Here is a 14,473-nt window from a genome sequence, read left to right on the forward strand (position 1 = left end):
GCTCCCAACCATCCCAGAAATAGCATTTATATAGTGCTTTAATGTCTTGTAAAACCCTTTACAAATATTCTCATTTTATCCTCATAAGTTGGTGTTTGTTATTTGGTCATTTCAGTTGTGTCTGACTCTTTGTGGGGTTTTATCAGCAAAGATACTGGAGGGGTTTGCAATTTCCTTCTCCAGCTCATTTTAGAGAAGAGGAAACTGAGGCAAACAAGGGAAAGGTATGAAATGTCTAAAGCTGGATTTGAACTCAAGTCTTCCTGACTCCAGGTCTGGCACTCTGGGTGCTATTATTATCACCATTTTACAGGTGAGGAAACTGAGGCAAACGGGATGAAGTGATTTGCTCAAGGTCACACAGCTAGTAAGTCTTGTTTGAATTCAGGTTTCCTGACTCCAGGCCTTGACCCTCAATCCACTGTACCACCTAGCTACCCATGGGAGATAGGTACTATTATTATTCCCATTTTATGGATGAGGAAATTGAGGCAGCCCAGGATCACACAGCTCCCAAGTTTCTAAGGGGAGATCTGAACTTCCTGACTCCCACTCTACCCCGCTACCCACTATGTTGGACACTGTCATGCTTAACCCTAGGTGACCTTAAGCAGTTCAGCCAGGCTGGATGCCCGACAGGTGAACCATTACCAACTCAATCTGAAACTCACGTGTATGAAAGAAATTCGGAATTTTCCACTGTCGGTGGAGGTGTTTCGGGCCCACGGACCTCCTGTCTGTCTGGACAGATTTGCCAGTGCAGGTAAGGCGGGTACAGGGTGGACTCAGGGACTCTTGAGAGCTTTGCTGAAGTTGGACCCAATTTGCCCACGATGCAATGCCTTCTGGCGCCATGTTCCCTACCCGGAGCACATGGGGAAGGGGTGCAGGGACTACTCCATCCTATTCCTTTTACCCTTATTTTCTGGGGCCTTGGAGCGAGGGAGGGTAGACTCTCTGGTCAGCACGATAGACTAAAAGGAGGCAGAGGGTCTGGGTTCAAATCTCAACACTAGCACTCTTTGGAACCTCTCCGAGACTCAATCTTCTCATGAGACCAGATCATCTCTAAGGGCTTTTCTACCTTTTGCATCCTGTGATCTTCTCGCCCCGGGGCAGCTGGGGACCGTGTGCAGGTCCTGGAGACTGTGAAACCCCGATCTCTGATCTACACGGTACTGCTCCGCCGAGAACTGGCTGGGGTCAAGGTGAGCCCCGAGGGCCAGGGAGTCTGGAAATTGGGGGTCGAAGGGGACAGGAGCCACAAAGGACTAGCCCTCCCTCAACCCCAGCTAGCCAGGTGTAGGATGAGAGCATAATAGACAGTCTAGGCAGGAGAGACATTGGGGGGGAAGGATGCTCAGGCTGGGCGTTGAGATGGTCCAGCCTGGTGGATGGAGAGAGTGCTGGACTTGGAGGCAAGAAGACCAGTGTTTGTTTTGGGATACTTACAGCTGAGTGACCCTAAACAAATCAACTGTCCTCTCTGAGATTCGGTGAGGATAATGACAGCCCCGACTTCACAGGGTTATGTGAAAGATCAAATGAGATACTTGACAGAAAGCATTTTTGCAAACCTTAAATCCCTACCTAAAGGTTAGCTATGATTATTATGAATATATCGTAGTGTTACATTATTACATATCACAGAGAAATTATATGTATTTTATAGCAATAATGATATCTAAAACCATATATAGGTATCCCTTCTACGCAGAGACTTTCCCTATTGCAGTTTTCATATATTGTGGTTCTCCATAAGAAATTAGTGGGAATTTGGGGAGAGTTTTGTGGGAGCCAAAGACAATGTATGCAGGCCAGCAGGCAACACAGAAAAAGTTTAGAAACTCAGAAATGCATAAAATACATGTATAGTATTGGATAATACCAACATCCTTTGTCTTTAAAGACAAAGGATGTTGGTATTATCCAATACTATGCATGTATTTTATATATATTTACATATACATATACTATATAGGGTATAAAAGAAAAAGAACCAATTCAGACTCCTTCCCTGGATCAGAGGAAGGACCAAAAAGTCTGATGTGAATTTTCCAAATCCCAGGGGTGCCATGCCCCTAAACCCCCTCAATGTGGAAGGGATAGATTAAGGCTGTATATATTATTCTGTATTAATAATGGGCAACAGGTAGAGGTCTGGACCTGGAGTCAGGAAGACCCGAGTTCAAGTCCAGTCTCAGACACTTACTAGCTGTGTGACCCTGGGTAAACTATGTATCTCTGTTTGCCTTGATCCATTGAAGAAGGAAATGGCAAACCACTCCAGCATCTTTGCCAAAAAAAATCCATGGGTGGTATGGCACACTGGGTCATGAAGAGTTGGACACAATTGAATGACAGCAAAAAACAACAACAACAACAACAAAGGGAAAGCAGTGGAAGAGAGGAGAAGGTAGGGAGCATCAAAGGATTTCCTCATTTTACAGCAGAGGAAACTGAGGTTAAGTGAGTTTTGCTCCTGGTTGCTTGACTAGTAAAGCATTACCCAAGGCCAGATCCTCTGATTCCAGAACCAGTCTTCTTTGTCTTATTACAATGACGTTGGTCTGTAGAGGGCTTAGAGAAGAAGAGAAACAAGTGGGGGTCCCTGAGCGCCAACTCTAATCTATTTCCCCTGCAGATGACAATCATAAGCCCTCAGGACCCCTTGGATTTCCCTGGATCCTTCTCTATCGATGAGCGGGGACGGGTGCTGACTCCCAGTCAAAGCCTCATCGGCAGTGCCTACAAGGTGAGTGTCACTTGCCTGCTGGGAAGGGGAGGAAATGGATGAGATTCTGAGAGAGTTTGAGAGGGAGCCACGGAAAGTAGGAGAAATCATGGGAAGGGAAGGGAGAAGTCTGGGAAAGAAGACTGAAAAAGAGAAGAGACAGGAGGCTAGAATGGATAGAGGGAAGGCAACACCAGCTTCAGGCTTCTATCTGCCCTGCCTGCCACCCAAATGATATGTTCATGAATTCATTCAACCAATGTGTATCAAGTCCCTAGTGTCTACACTTGATCAACCAACAAGCATTCATTAAGCACTTGCTCTGTATGTTCCTGTCACTCTGCTGAGAGCTGGGGATACAAAGAAAGCAGAAGCGGTCCTTGCCCTCAAGGAGCCCCCACTCTAATGGGGGAGATGTTTGTGTATGTGGGACCCATACACAGAGCAGAAGGAAGGCCACCCTAGAGGAGAGGACTCACGAGATGGGCAGAGGACCATGAGAAGCCCCTTGTGCTCGTGAGCTCACCATCTCCTAGAAAGATGACACAAACCCAGAGAAGATGAGACAGTATTAAATGAGGAGTGCATTAGAGAGGGGCAGACCATGGGCTAAAATGGGAGATCCCAGGGAGAAAGCGATTCCCAACCCAGGAGGATTCAGGAAAGCTTCTTGGAGTTGCTGGGATTGGAGTTGGGCTTTTTTTTTAAAACCCTTACCTTCCATCTTGGAATCAATACTGGGTATTGGCTCCAAGGCAGAAGAGTGGTAAGGGCTAGGCAATGGGGGTCAAGTGACTTGCCCAGGGTCACACAGCTGGAAAGTGTCTGAGGCCAGATTTGATTGAGTTGGACTTTAATAGATGGAGAGATGGGGGCAGCTGGGTAGCTCAGTAAATTGAGAACCAGGCCTAGAGATGGGAGGTCTTAGGTTCAAATCTGGCCTCAGCCACTTCCTAGCTGTGTGACCCTGGGCAAGTCACTTGACCCCCATTGCCTAGCCCTTACCACTCTTCTGCCTTGGAGCCAATACACAGTATTGACTCCAAGACGGAAGGTAAGGGCTTTAAAAAAATAGATGGAGAGAAATTCAACAAGTGAAGAGGTGGAGGGGAAGAAGACATCCCAAGCCATTTAGTGTTTCTACAGAACGGAGTTAGAGACTTATTTACTTGCAGTAGAGTGTAGAGTAGGTGAAACCCTAAAGCAATAAAACTGGAAAGGGAAGGAAGGATCAGACTTTGAAAGGGCTTGAATGCCAGACAAGAGGGTTTTGGGGGCAGTAGGGAGCCAGCGAAATTTGTTAAGCAGAAACCCAGAGAGTAATCCATTCTATTCATAAGGAAGATGATGGGGGGGGGGTAAAAAGAAGGATCTGTTGGTGTGGGCAGCAGGGTAGGGTGCGAGAGGAAGAGTAGAAGCCAAAAGACTTGTAAGGAGGTTACTGTGACCATCCAGCATGGCAGTAATGAGGACTAGGATTAGGGTGACGCCGGTTAGAATGGAGAAGAAGAGAAGGACATGGTGTGGTGGAAGTACTTCAATGGGGGAAGCAAGGGAAAGGGAAGAATCAAAGACAACCAACCCCAAGGTTTCCAAGGATTCTCTTCTCACTCTTCCCCTAGGTAACATTCACGTTTCCCCAGGGTCTGGATTTGTAACTACGATATGAAAAAACAGCTGGTTAAGAGCAATGTGACATACAAAGCTGTCACTGTGTGACAGGCTCATGGGGGAATGTCCCCATAGCTTCCCCTTCACCTACCTTTGTTTTCTCCTGGTCGAACCCTAGAATTTCCCATTGAGGATCCTGGTGACAAATAGACAAGGCGAGAGCTGCCATGGGACCCTGACAGTGGAGGTTCTGCCTGATCCCTCCAGCAAAGTCTCCTTTGGGTAGGGAAGCCTCTTTTCTCTGGACCTGGGGTTGAATTCTACATCTGGGGCAAGACAGAGAAATGTGGCCTCAGCTCCTTGACCCTGTCCTTACCCATAGTCATATTCATACCCTCTCTTAGGAGCCCCATAGGACAAAATTTCTAGTTGGAGGTGTTGAAGGCATATCTATGGAAAGGAGAGAGGAGGGTACTGTGAGAAGAGTCTTGGTTCTGGAGTCAAAGGCCCTTGGTTCAAATCCTCCTTCTGAAGATGATTACCCATGAGACCTTGAGCTTCTTAACCTCCTTAGGCCACAGTTTCCCCCATCTATAATGAAGGGGGAAAGGGAGAAGTTGGTCTAGATGGCCTTTGAGGTCCTAATGAAACCAAGATTCTGTGATCTGTGATTCTGAATATGTGGAGCGCTCAGCTCTGGGTTGGATCTAAAGGTTCTGCCCATCTATAGCCACTCGTCTCTTCCCCATCTGCTTACTCTGCTCAGATCGAGGTAGGGACGATGCTAGGGAAAGGTCTGTGACTGGGAAGGTCCTTGGACTTGTTGGGCATATAGGATTCAGTTCCAGACCTTCAATATCTCTGAAGACCTAGTGGCTGGTGGGACGGTTGGCCAGGTCCGAGCCAATGGCAGCAGTGTCCGATATGCTATCATCGAGCCTGTTCCCTGCCCCTTGTACTCCATCAGTCCTGGTGAGCCTTTATGGGGATGGGGAGGGCTTGGTGACAGGAGCAGGTGGGAGTGGGATGTGCGTTATGGACTTGGGCACAAGTTCATCTCTCCTCACTGTGTGCACACAGTGGATGGAACGATCCGGACCACAACTCCTCTGGATCTAGGAAGGAACCCGGGGGCTGCAGTCACCAAGTTACAAGTGAAGGCATACGATCCATTTCAGCCCTGGACTAATGACCTGCTCAGTGTCATCATCAATGTACAGCCCACCAATACCTGGGCCCCTCGATGCACCCCTGCTTTGCTTGTGTGAGTTGTCAGCAGCCAGACTCTGTCCTTCTGGATGCTTCTTCTAGCATGAACCCCCCACCTCCCCAGAGCTGGTCTGCATGGTCCGCAAGATAGTACAAGGCTGAGAACTGGGGGCCCATGTTTGCTGCTCTCTCTCCTGAGGATGTGATCCATCAAGAATGGGTATATTTTGTCAGTTTGGGGGTAGCCTATATGTTTGTTGTGTTGAATTCTGCTGATAGGATGACAGGAAGCATTCTAATGAACCTCTCAGTATTTCCTTAGTTGTCTTTTTAGAGGAGGAAGGTCAAGTCAAAGAAACACTAGTATAGTAGGAAACATGCAGGATTGGGAGTCAGGAGACCTGTGTTCAAATTTTACTTCTGTTAATTGTGCTAAGGTGTGTGACCTTGGGCAAGCCACTTCTCTTTGAGTTTCAGTTTCCTTATCTGTCAAAGTAGGGTATAAGAGAGGATGGTGGGGAGAGGAATCAAAAAGATGGGGTCCCAGTTAGACGTAGATGGATTGAGGACAATTCACAGAAGACCGCTGTTCACCTTTCTGACTCCAGGCTTCAATCTCTCTCCACTGACCCACCTTGCCGCCCCTATTCTGATCTTTCTTAATGGAAGGAAATCTCTAGCACAGTATCCTCAGGCATCATCCATGGCCTTGTGTTGAAGAACATTCAATAACAACCAATGACAATTCAACAGTCAATGACTTGTACAAAGTCAGAGAACACAGGCTTCTCTAATTTTCCCGTGACACCAAACTGAGAGAAATAGAGAATAAATTTGGATTTTGGAATCCAAGAGGAGCTTAACTGACTTACACACCCACCTGGATCTAATAGGATAACATTTGATTGGGGCGGGGGGGGGGGGGGATGTCTTGTATCTGAATTTTTTTAAAAATCAACTTTGCATGGAAGAAGCAGTTTGTCTGAGAAAAGATTTGAGGGTCTTCATAGACTTTAAGCTCAGTCTGGGTCAACAGTGATACATAAATGAAAAAAGACTATTGGGCCAGCCAGGTGGCACAGTGGATAGAGCTCCAGGTCTGGAGTCAGGAAGACCTAATCTCAGACACTTCCTAACTGAGTGACTCTGGGCAAGTCACTTAACCCCAGTTGTTGCTCTTCTATCTTAGAATTGATACTAAGACAGAAGGTAAGGGTTAAAAAAAAAAAGGCTATTGCAATCTTAAGCTGCCCTAAAGGAAAGGCATGCACAGTGTCCAAAAAGAGGGAGGAGATCATCACAGAACCTGAGAAGTGGACCTAACCTCAGGGTCTACCTAGCCTTACCCATCCCCAAAAGGAATCCTCCTTCTAGCAGGCTCTGCTTGAAGACCTCTAAGCAGATTCCCCGCTGGTCCATTTCCTTGGCTTTTGAAATCAATGCTAGAGCTGGAAGGGGTCTTGGAGAGCATCTCATTCAATTCTTTCCTTTCCCCCAACCCTTCACCCCTGTAACCATTTTTTACAGATGAGAAAACCAAGAACTAGAGAGTTTAAGTGATTTGTCTGCGGTCACACAGCTGGTATGTGTCAGAGCCAGGAGACCAGCTGAAGTCTCCTGCTTCCGAGTCAAAGGCTTTCTCCAACATATCAGCACTGTCTTCCTTCACCTGGGTTTTTAACACAAGCTCCCACATCTTTCCAACAGCACCCATGTCCCAGAGACCATCCCTGTGGGCACCATCTTGATGACTTTGGCCTGCTCTGACCCGGACTCCAGCAGCAGCACCTTTCATTATCAGCTCTGGCATCACAATGAGACCAAGCCAGATCACAGCTTCCGCCTTCGGGGTCCGGTCCTTCAGGTGCCACACTGGCCTCACTCTTGACCCAAGGGCTCTTGGAACACCACCAGGAGGGGATGCTGGCCCTGGGACTCCATTTCTAGAATGGGCAGCCCAGGTCCTGACACAGTGGACAAGGGCTAGGATTTCCACCAAGGCTTGCTGTGACTTGCTAAGGGGAAGGGGAAGAGTGCCATTGAGTGTAAAGGGTAGCTTGTTTTATATGATGCTTATAATTTCCCAAGCACCTTCATATCCATCATCTCATTTGATCTCCACAAGGGTGTGTAGAAGGAACAGGAAGGAGAGAGATCATTTGACCCATCAAACCTCTCCAATATCCTTATTATGCATTATGAGATGTTAGTTATCTGTGTTTGTTTTATACCTTCCCTAGACTAGACTTGTATGCTCCAAAGAGGCTGGGACTGTGTCCTCCCTAAACTCTGTGTCTTCCCCAGCTCCTAGCCCAGGAAGAGCCTAAAAACTTTGATGAATGAATGAATGAGGAAAACTGACATCCAGATAGACTAAGGCATTTCACCAAGGTCACATGATTCAATTAAACAAATATTTATTGTAAATCTTTGTCCAAGGTCCTGTGTGTGAGATGGATGATACCAATACTTTAGTGGAAAGAAACCTTGATTGACCTGGGTCCTAGGAACCCCCATAGCAGTTAGGAGGCACAGAGGATAACATGATGGACTTGGAAGCAGGAAGACCTGAGTTCGCATCTTCCCTCAGACACTTCACAGCTATGTGACCTAGTACGAGGCATTTAAACTCTCAGCCTCAATTTCCTCCTCTGTAAAATGTAGATACTAATATCCCATATCCCATTGGGTTACTGTGAGAATCAAGTGAGACAACACATGTAAAGTTGCTTTGTAAACCTTAACATGCTATGGAAAAATGAGATGTTATTTCTTTAATACCCCTTCAGTATTGGGGTGGCTATTTTCATGGCAGTGCTATGGAGCTTAAAGTGAGGAGCTTAAAAGTTGGATAGTTCCCCTAGTGCTGCTCCCTTTTGGCCTTTTCCAACTAGAAGGATCCTTCTGGAACTCTTAGGCTTCTCCTAAATTTGGAGTGACATCTCCCTGGTTGGCAGTCCTGCTCAGTGCCTACGACTATCTCTCCTCTTCTCCCTCTTCTCTTGTGTAGGTGAACAATACACTAGACTATGACTCCTCTGCACCCAACGTTCAATACAGGACCACCATCTTGGTGACTGATAGTGGCCAGCCCCCCCAAACCAGTAAGTCCTCTTGGACCTGGGCTTCTTCCAGTACCCACTTCCATAGAGTTAAAGCCCCACTATTTTTCCTGGTGTTTTTGACCCAGATTTCCTTCTAGCTCCTTCTCCATAGCTCACCTCAGAGTTCTAGAGTTCTTATTTCTCATGTACCAATGTTTTCAGTTTGCCCTATCCCAGCCTATAATTAGGCAGTGTCCCATTTGGTACATATTTCTTCCTTTTATGAGGATCCTGTCTAGCTCCTCAGTACAGAAACTCTCAGGATGGGGACAGTGGGGGCCAAAGGACAAGAGCTTGCCCCTTTCTTAGCCCATATTTCCTAGAGGACAGGAAGCCCGTGTCCCCCTTATACTATCTTTTCTCTAAGGCACAAGGTCTCCTCTATCAAGAACTGAGGCTCCCCAAGAGCAGATGCCTGGCTTTCTCAAATTAAGTGTTTCCTGAAGGCAAGGCTGTCATTCCAGTCTTCAATATGGTACTAAGGTGCTGCACACAATGGAAAATAGGGGAAATGGTCTGAATCAAGATCCTTGTCTCTTCCTCACCCCTGCCCCCCCAAACCCTACTGCTTGCTCTCAATCCAGGCCAGGTGCCAGTGCTGGTGACAGTGACACCAGTGAATGAGTATCCTCCAGTCTGTCCTGCTCACACGTTCCTGGTTAGAGAAGATGCTCCACCTGGCAAGCTGGTCGGCACTGTCCTTGGTTCAGACCGTGACTATCCTCCCAACAGCATTGAGTACCACATTTCGGACTCATCATCCAACTTCTACATTGACCCTCACAGTGGTACCTACATGCCCCCACAAGCTTAAGAAATCTTCCTTGTACCCTTTTCCCTTAGATTGTGGATTCTTGACCTGGAGCCCATGAATTTGATTTTATTTTGTTTAAATTTTGTGAGCTACATTTCCCTAGAACTGGTTTCCTTTGTAATCATCTGTATTTTATGTTATGCATTTAAAAACATTATTCTGAGAAGGGGCCCATGGGTTTTTATTTTGCCAACAAGGTTAAGGGCTCCTTTGGGGCATCTTCTAGTTTCTTTCATTATCCTTGGTCCTTGCAACTTTTCTTCCCTTCATCTCCTTCGTAAGTATGATGGGGAAGAAAGAGGGTAAGTAATAATTCCCAAATCTCTAGCACTATAAGGGTTACAAAGCACATTCCTCAAAAGAATACTGAGGCAGGAAATTTCAGGACAATTATCCCAGGGCTTCAAGAAAGTGCTTAACATATTATTTTATTATCCCTATTTTTAAAAGTGGAGGGGCAGCTGGGTAGCTCAATGGACTGAGAGCCAGGTTTAGAGATGGGAGGTCATAGGTTCAAATCTAGCCTCAGACACTTCCCAGCTGTGTGACCCTGGGCAAGTCACTTAACCCCAATTGCCTAGCCCTCCCCACTCTTCTGCCTTAGAACTAATACATAATATTGATTCTAAGACAGAAGGTAAGGATTAAAAAAAGGTGGAAGAACCAAGACTCAAAAAGGTTAAGTGATTTACTTACAGTCATGTAGCTAGTAAGTGTTAGAGCCAGAACTTGAACTTAATATTTTTGCTTCTAGATAAGATGTTTTCTCCATCATAGTATGCCTCTGTGGCAGAGGAGCTGGGAGGCAAATTGGAATTGAGCTTAAAATTAGAGTTTGGAAAGTCAAGGAGGCCAAATTCTTCTCTATTAGGCAAAATCCATCTTCTAGCATCACTGGACTATGAAAAACAGAGGATACACATGCTGGTAATTTTTCTGACTGATCGAGACCAGGACCAGGATCCCACACACCGCAAGTCAGGCTCCTGTACCATCACCATTGAGGTTCAGGTAAACTCTCTCCCAGGCCTGGCCCACTTGTGTTAGAATCCTAGCTCTACTCTTTCTATTGGGACTACCTTAGGCAGTTACTACACCTCCCTGGGTCTCAGTTTCCACATTTATAAAATAAGGGAGTTGGACTATATGGCCTTTAAGGTCACTTCCACCTCTAATTCTATAGTCCTTTTCCAATCCTTTCCCTTCAACTAGTGTCTTTCCTTCTACCATTCTAGCAGGATAATGGAGAAAACATTTTATAGCCCTTAAAGTGCTCCATAGTAGAAATAATGTCTTCCCACCTTGTGCCAACAGAGGAATGAGTTTCCCCCTGGGCTCTGGACTTGGGAAAGCCCCTCACAATTCCTCTGACCCTCTCTCTTTATCCCCTTTTGGCTAACTTGGAGGAAGGGGACTGCCATTTCCAGAAATGGGTTTCTGTGCTCTGAAGCTTTTCTCCCTGGGTCAGAAAGGAGGATCCTGAACCCTCTGCCATCTTGTTGTAGAATGTAAATGACCATGCCCCAGAATGTGAGCCCCCATTCCAAGAGCTCACCATCTCTTCTGGCCCAAGCATCAGTGCAGAAGTGACAAGACTGACGTGCTCAGACAGGGATGTGCCAGAGCAAGCCCCAGAAGCATTCTCCTTCAGCATCGTGGGAGGTCAGGGATGGTGGTTTGGGACTGTAAGCCTTCATACTTGGGGTGTAAGGAATGGTGTTAGAGATAATGGAGTACAATGGAAGAGAGCCTTGGGGAGCTATTCTGGGGCCTGGGGCAACTACCATACAATTCACAACTGGGTCAAGAGGGAAGAAATCCTTCAGCCAATTTTTAATGACAAATTAGTTACAGAAGGAAACCCCAGAGAAAGATCTCAAACCTTGAGCCATGAGGTCCTTTTCTACAAGTGACCCTAGGACACTGATCTCCATGCTGCTAATGGGGAGGCTCCTGCTAAGGGCAGGGCAGAACTGGGGTTCAACTAGGGTGTGAGAAAGCATGGGGATCTCACACAGATGGTTCCTGTGAGCTTTTACCCTTATTGGCTAGTCTTTGTGTGAGCCCTGATAACCACATGGGCTAGATTCCATGTTCAAAGTCTCAGTACTGATGGGTAGGCAACGCTACCTCCATCTGGGGTCCCCCCATAAAGTCCCTGGGTCAGTTGGGTGCTGTTGTGCTTGGGGAGGATGGGTCCATCCTTTAGAGAGTTTAACCACCCTCCACCCCAGGAAGAGACAGATGACCCAGGGTGCGGAGGGTTCAGGAGTGGGGAAGAGTAGAGCCATGGTCGTCTCCTTTCACCCCAACCCCCAGAGCTTTGGCAGACAGTAGAGGAGCCACTAAGCCCCAGCATAGAAGTATGTTAGAGAGTCTTCCACTGAGATTAGAAACTTCCATTCTAATGGGGAAGGAAACAAAAAGAGAGAGACAGAGAGGGAGAAACACGAGATGATCAAATTACCCATTTTATGACTTTCCTGGGTAGGAAACAGCAACAGGAGGTTCTCCATGAAGGACAATATTCTATTACACAACGTCTTTTCCTTCCAGCCTGATGGGCTCTTGGACCCCCTCACATATGAGCTCCTGGTCCGTGTGACTGACAAAGGGCCTACCTTTCCTCTCTTCAGTACCACAGCCATTGTCATTGTTCATGTGATTCCCTGGACGACCACTGTGCCCACCACCAGCACGAAAGCAGAGACGGTGAGGCTCTCTTCCCCCAATCTAGGGCAGTTCAGTCTGAAACTGCCCTGGTCTTCCTTTTTTTTTTTTTTGCCCTCCCAAAGCCTTGCCTAATTCCCCCTGGACATGTCCATTTCTCTGTTTTCAGATTTCCTCACCTACACCTTTGCTAGTGACTCTCATTGAAGACTACTGGGCTCCAGAGCCTTGGTTTGTGGTTGTGCTAACAGTGACTGGAATTCTCCTGTTCACTGTCTTGGGCTGGCTCCTTTGCAGATGTCCTGGAAGGTAAATGCTTTAATTTCTCCCATTCTTTTTTTTTTAAGCCCTCACCTTCCATCTTGGAATCAATACTGTGTATTGGTTCCAAGGCAGAAGAGTGGTAAGGAGTAAGCAAGGGGAGTTAAGTGACTTGCCCAGGGTCACACAGCTGGGAAGTGTCTGAGGTCAAATTTGAACCCAGGACCTCCCGTCTCTAGGCCTGGTTCTCAATCCACTGAACCCCCTAATTTCTCCCATTCACCAGGCCTCTAATACAGTATGCTTATGAAAGGGTAAAAACAAGGAGTGTAAAAGATGCCATCATAGACATGAGAAATTGTAGAAAGAGCTGGGTGGGTCCTGGAGGAAGAGGGAGGCGTGGCAAGTAGACACCCCAAGTACTTTGTTGTTCCTCCGTGGACTATTCAGAGCCTCAGTGGAAGTCTTCCAGGATGTGGGGTTGATAGATAACTTTCAGAGACTCATGGGAAACTATGGGTAAGAACCTCACCAAATAATGTGAGTGCCTCAGTGGAGGAGGGACTCATTTTGATGATATAATAGACATATTAAAATAAAAATGATTGCTTAAGCTGCCATGGCTTCAAGCCGCAGGAAACTGGAAAGAAGTGATCTGAGAAAGTCTTCTTTGATACCAGAAGCTGAATAACTAGTCAAGCTCCAATGAGTGAGCCTTCTTTGAGGATAGGGACTATTATGTAGTTACCATTATGTACTATTCAAAAGAACTCTAAACATGATTTCTAAACTACAGGGAATTATCATCACAGGGGTCAGGACAGGTCAGGACAGGATAAAGATTCAAGATCATTTTTTTTAGTGAATTCATGCTCTTCTTCCATTAGAATACAGCAGAGCCTATCCTCACGCTCATTCTGTGAAATTTTTGTCTATGTCTTTAAGAAGGATCTATCCAAAAGAAGTTCTTCAGCTCTTTCAACATCTTCTAGACATTTGTACTCAAGCTATTCTTTTGTGAATTCTCTCTTCATCCCCCTGTCTCTGTCCCCTCCCCCTTCAGTAATCCTTTAAAAACCAATTTCTAATTTTGTATTGATGACTTTTATTTCTATATCACCTTCATCTCAGAATATTTCTCTCCTGCCTTCCCTATTGAGAGAACCATCCTTAAAAACAAAGAATGAAAAAGGAGGAAAAAAAGAAGTTTGTTAAAACTAATCAATGCATCAACTAGGTCTGACAGCATTCAATGTTTTGCACCCGTAGCTCCCCAATCTCTACAAAGAAGAGAGGGAGGTGCATCTTTGCATCTTTTCTTTGGATCCGTGCTTAGTCATTATAACAACATTTCTTGCTCTTCTATTGCTTCTTCATGTAGTCATTGTGTGAAGTAAGTAGATGGTGCAGAGGATAGAGTATCAGGGCTGGAGTCAGAGTTCAAATCTGGTCTCAGATACTTACTAGCTATGTGACCCTGGGCAAGTCACTTCATCCTGTTTGACTTAGTTTCCTCACTTGTAAAATGAGCTGGAAAAGGAAATGGCAAATCCTCTTCGGTATCTTTGCCAAGAAAAAGTCTAAATGGGGTCACAGTGTTGGACACAACTGAACAACAACAACAAAGCCATTGCGCATTCTGTTTTCTGGTTCTGCTCAGTTTACTTGACATCAGTTCTTATAAGTCTTCTGGGCTTTTCTGAATGCTTTATCTTCATCATCAATATCCCATTACATGCTTGTACCACAGTGTGCTTATATCTATTCTCCAAGCAATGGACATCTCCTTGGTTTCCAATTCTTTGTTACTACAAAACAACCAAAAGTGATGTTCTGAATATTTCGGCATATATGAGACCTTTCAGTGACTATTTTACCCCTTTAGTAGTGGGATTTGGGGGTCAAACAGTCACTTTTTTCAGCATAATCTAGATTCTTTTCCAGAATGGGCAGCTCATCCTTTTTTTCCTTATTCTCTCTCCATGACTACTGTACCTCCTCTTCTAGTCACATATGTCTTCTAAGATAGCTGCTTGGCACCAAGTACAGTGCCATGAATGTTTCTTGAAT

General features: G+C 45.9%; 1 protein-coding gene across 3 annotated transcripts in view; it reads left to right on the forward strand.

Moving 5' to 3' along the window:
- The window catches only part of CDHR4 (cadherin related family member 4), a 36,433-nt gene that overhangs the window by 4,640 nt on the left and 17,320 nt on the right, over window positions 1-14,473 (forward strand). For 2 of the 3 annotated variants that reach the window (XM_007499866.2, XM_003341708.3), the window contains exons 4-16: window positions 601-763; window positions 1,120-1,208; window positions 2,645-2,755; window positions 4,524-4,627; window positions 5,181-5,317; window positions 5,426-5,609; window positions 7,262-7,418; window positions 8,565-8,658; window positions 9,243-9,446; window positions 10,344-10,483; window positions 10,978-11,134; window positions 11,964-12,184; window positions 12,312-12,451. In XM_007499866.2, coding sequence (XP_007499928.2) covers window positions 601-763; window positions 1,120-1,208; window positions 2,645-2,755; window positions 4,524-4,627; window positions 5,181-5,317; window positions 5,426-5,609; window positions 7,262-7,418; window positions 8,565-8,658; window positions 9,243-9,446; window positions 10,344-10,483; window positions 10,978-11,134; window positions 11,964-12,184; window positions 12,312-12,451 — 1,901 coding nt within the window. Of the gene's footprint in view, window positions 1-600; window positions 764-1,119; window positions 1,209-2,644; window positions 2,756-4,523; window positions 4,628-5,180; window positions 5,318-5,425; window positions 5,610-7,261; window positions 7,419-8,564; window positions 8,659-9,242; window positions 9,447-10,343; window positions 10,484-10,977; window positions 11,135-11,963; window positions 12,185-12,311; window positions 12,452-14,473 lie in introns of those variants that run through there. The other variant, XM_007499867.3, reaches the window with a different exon arrangement.

Source organism: Monodelphis domestica, chromosome 7 (assembly GCF_027887165.1).
Source record: "Monodelphis domestica isolate mMonDom1 chromosome 7, mMonDom1.pri, whole genome shotgun sequence".
Taxonomy (NCBI): domain Eukaryota; kingdom Metazoa; phylum Chordata; class Mammalia; order Didelphimorphia; family Didelphidae; genus Monodelphis; species Monodelphis domestica.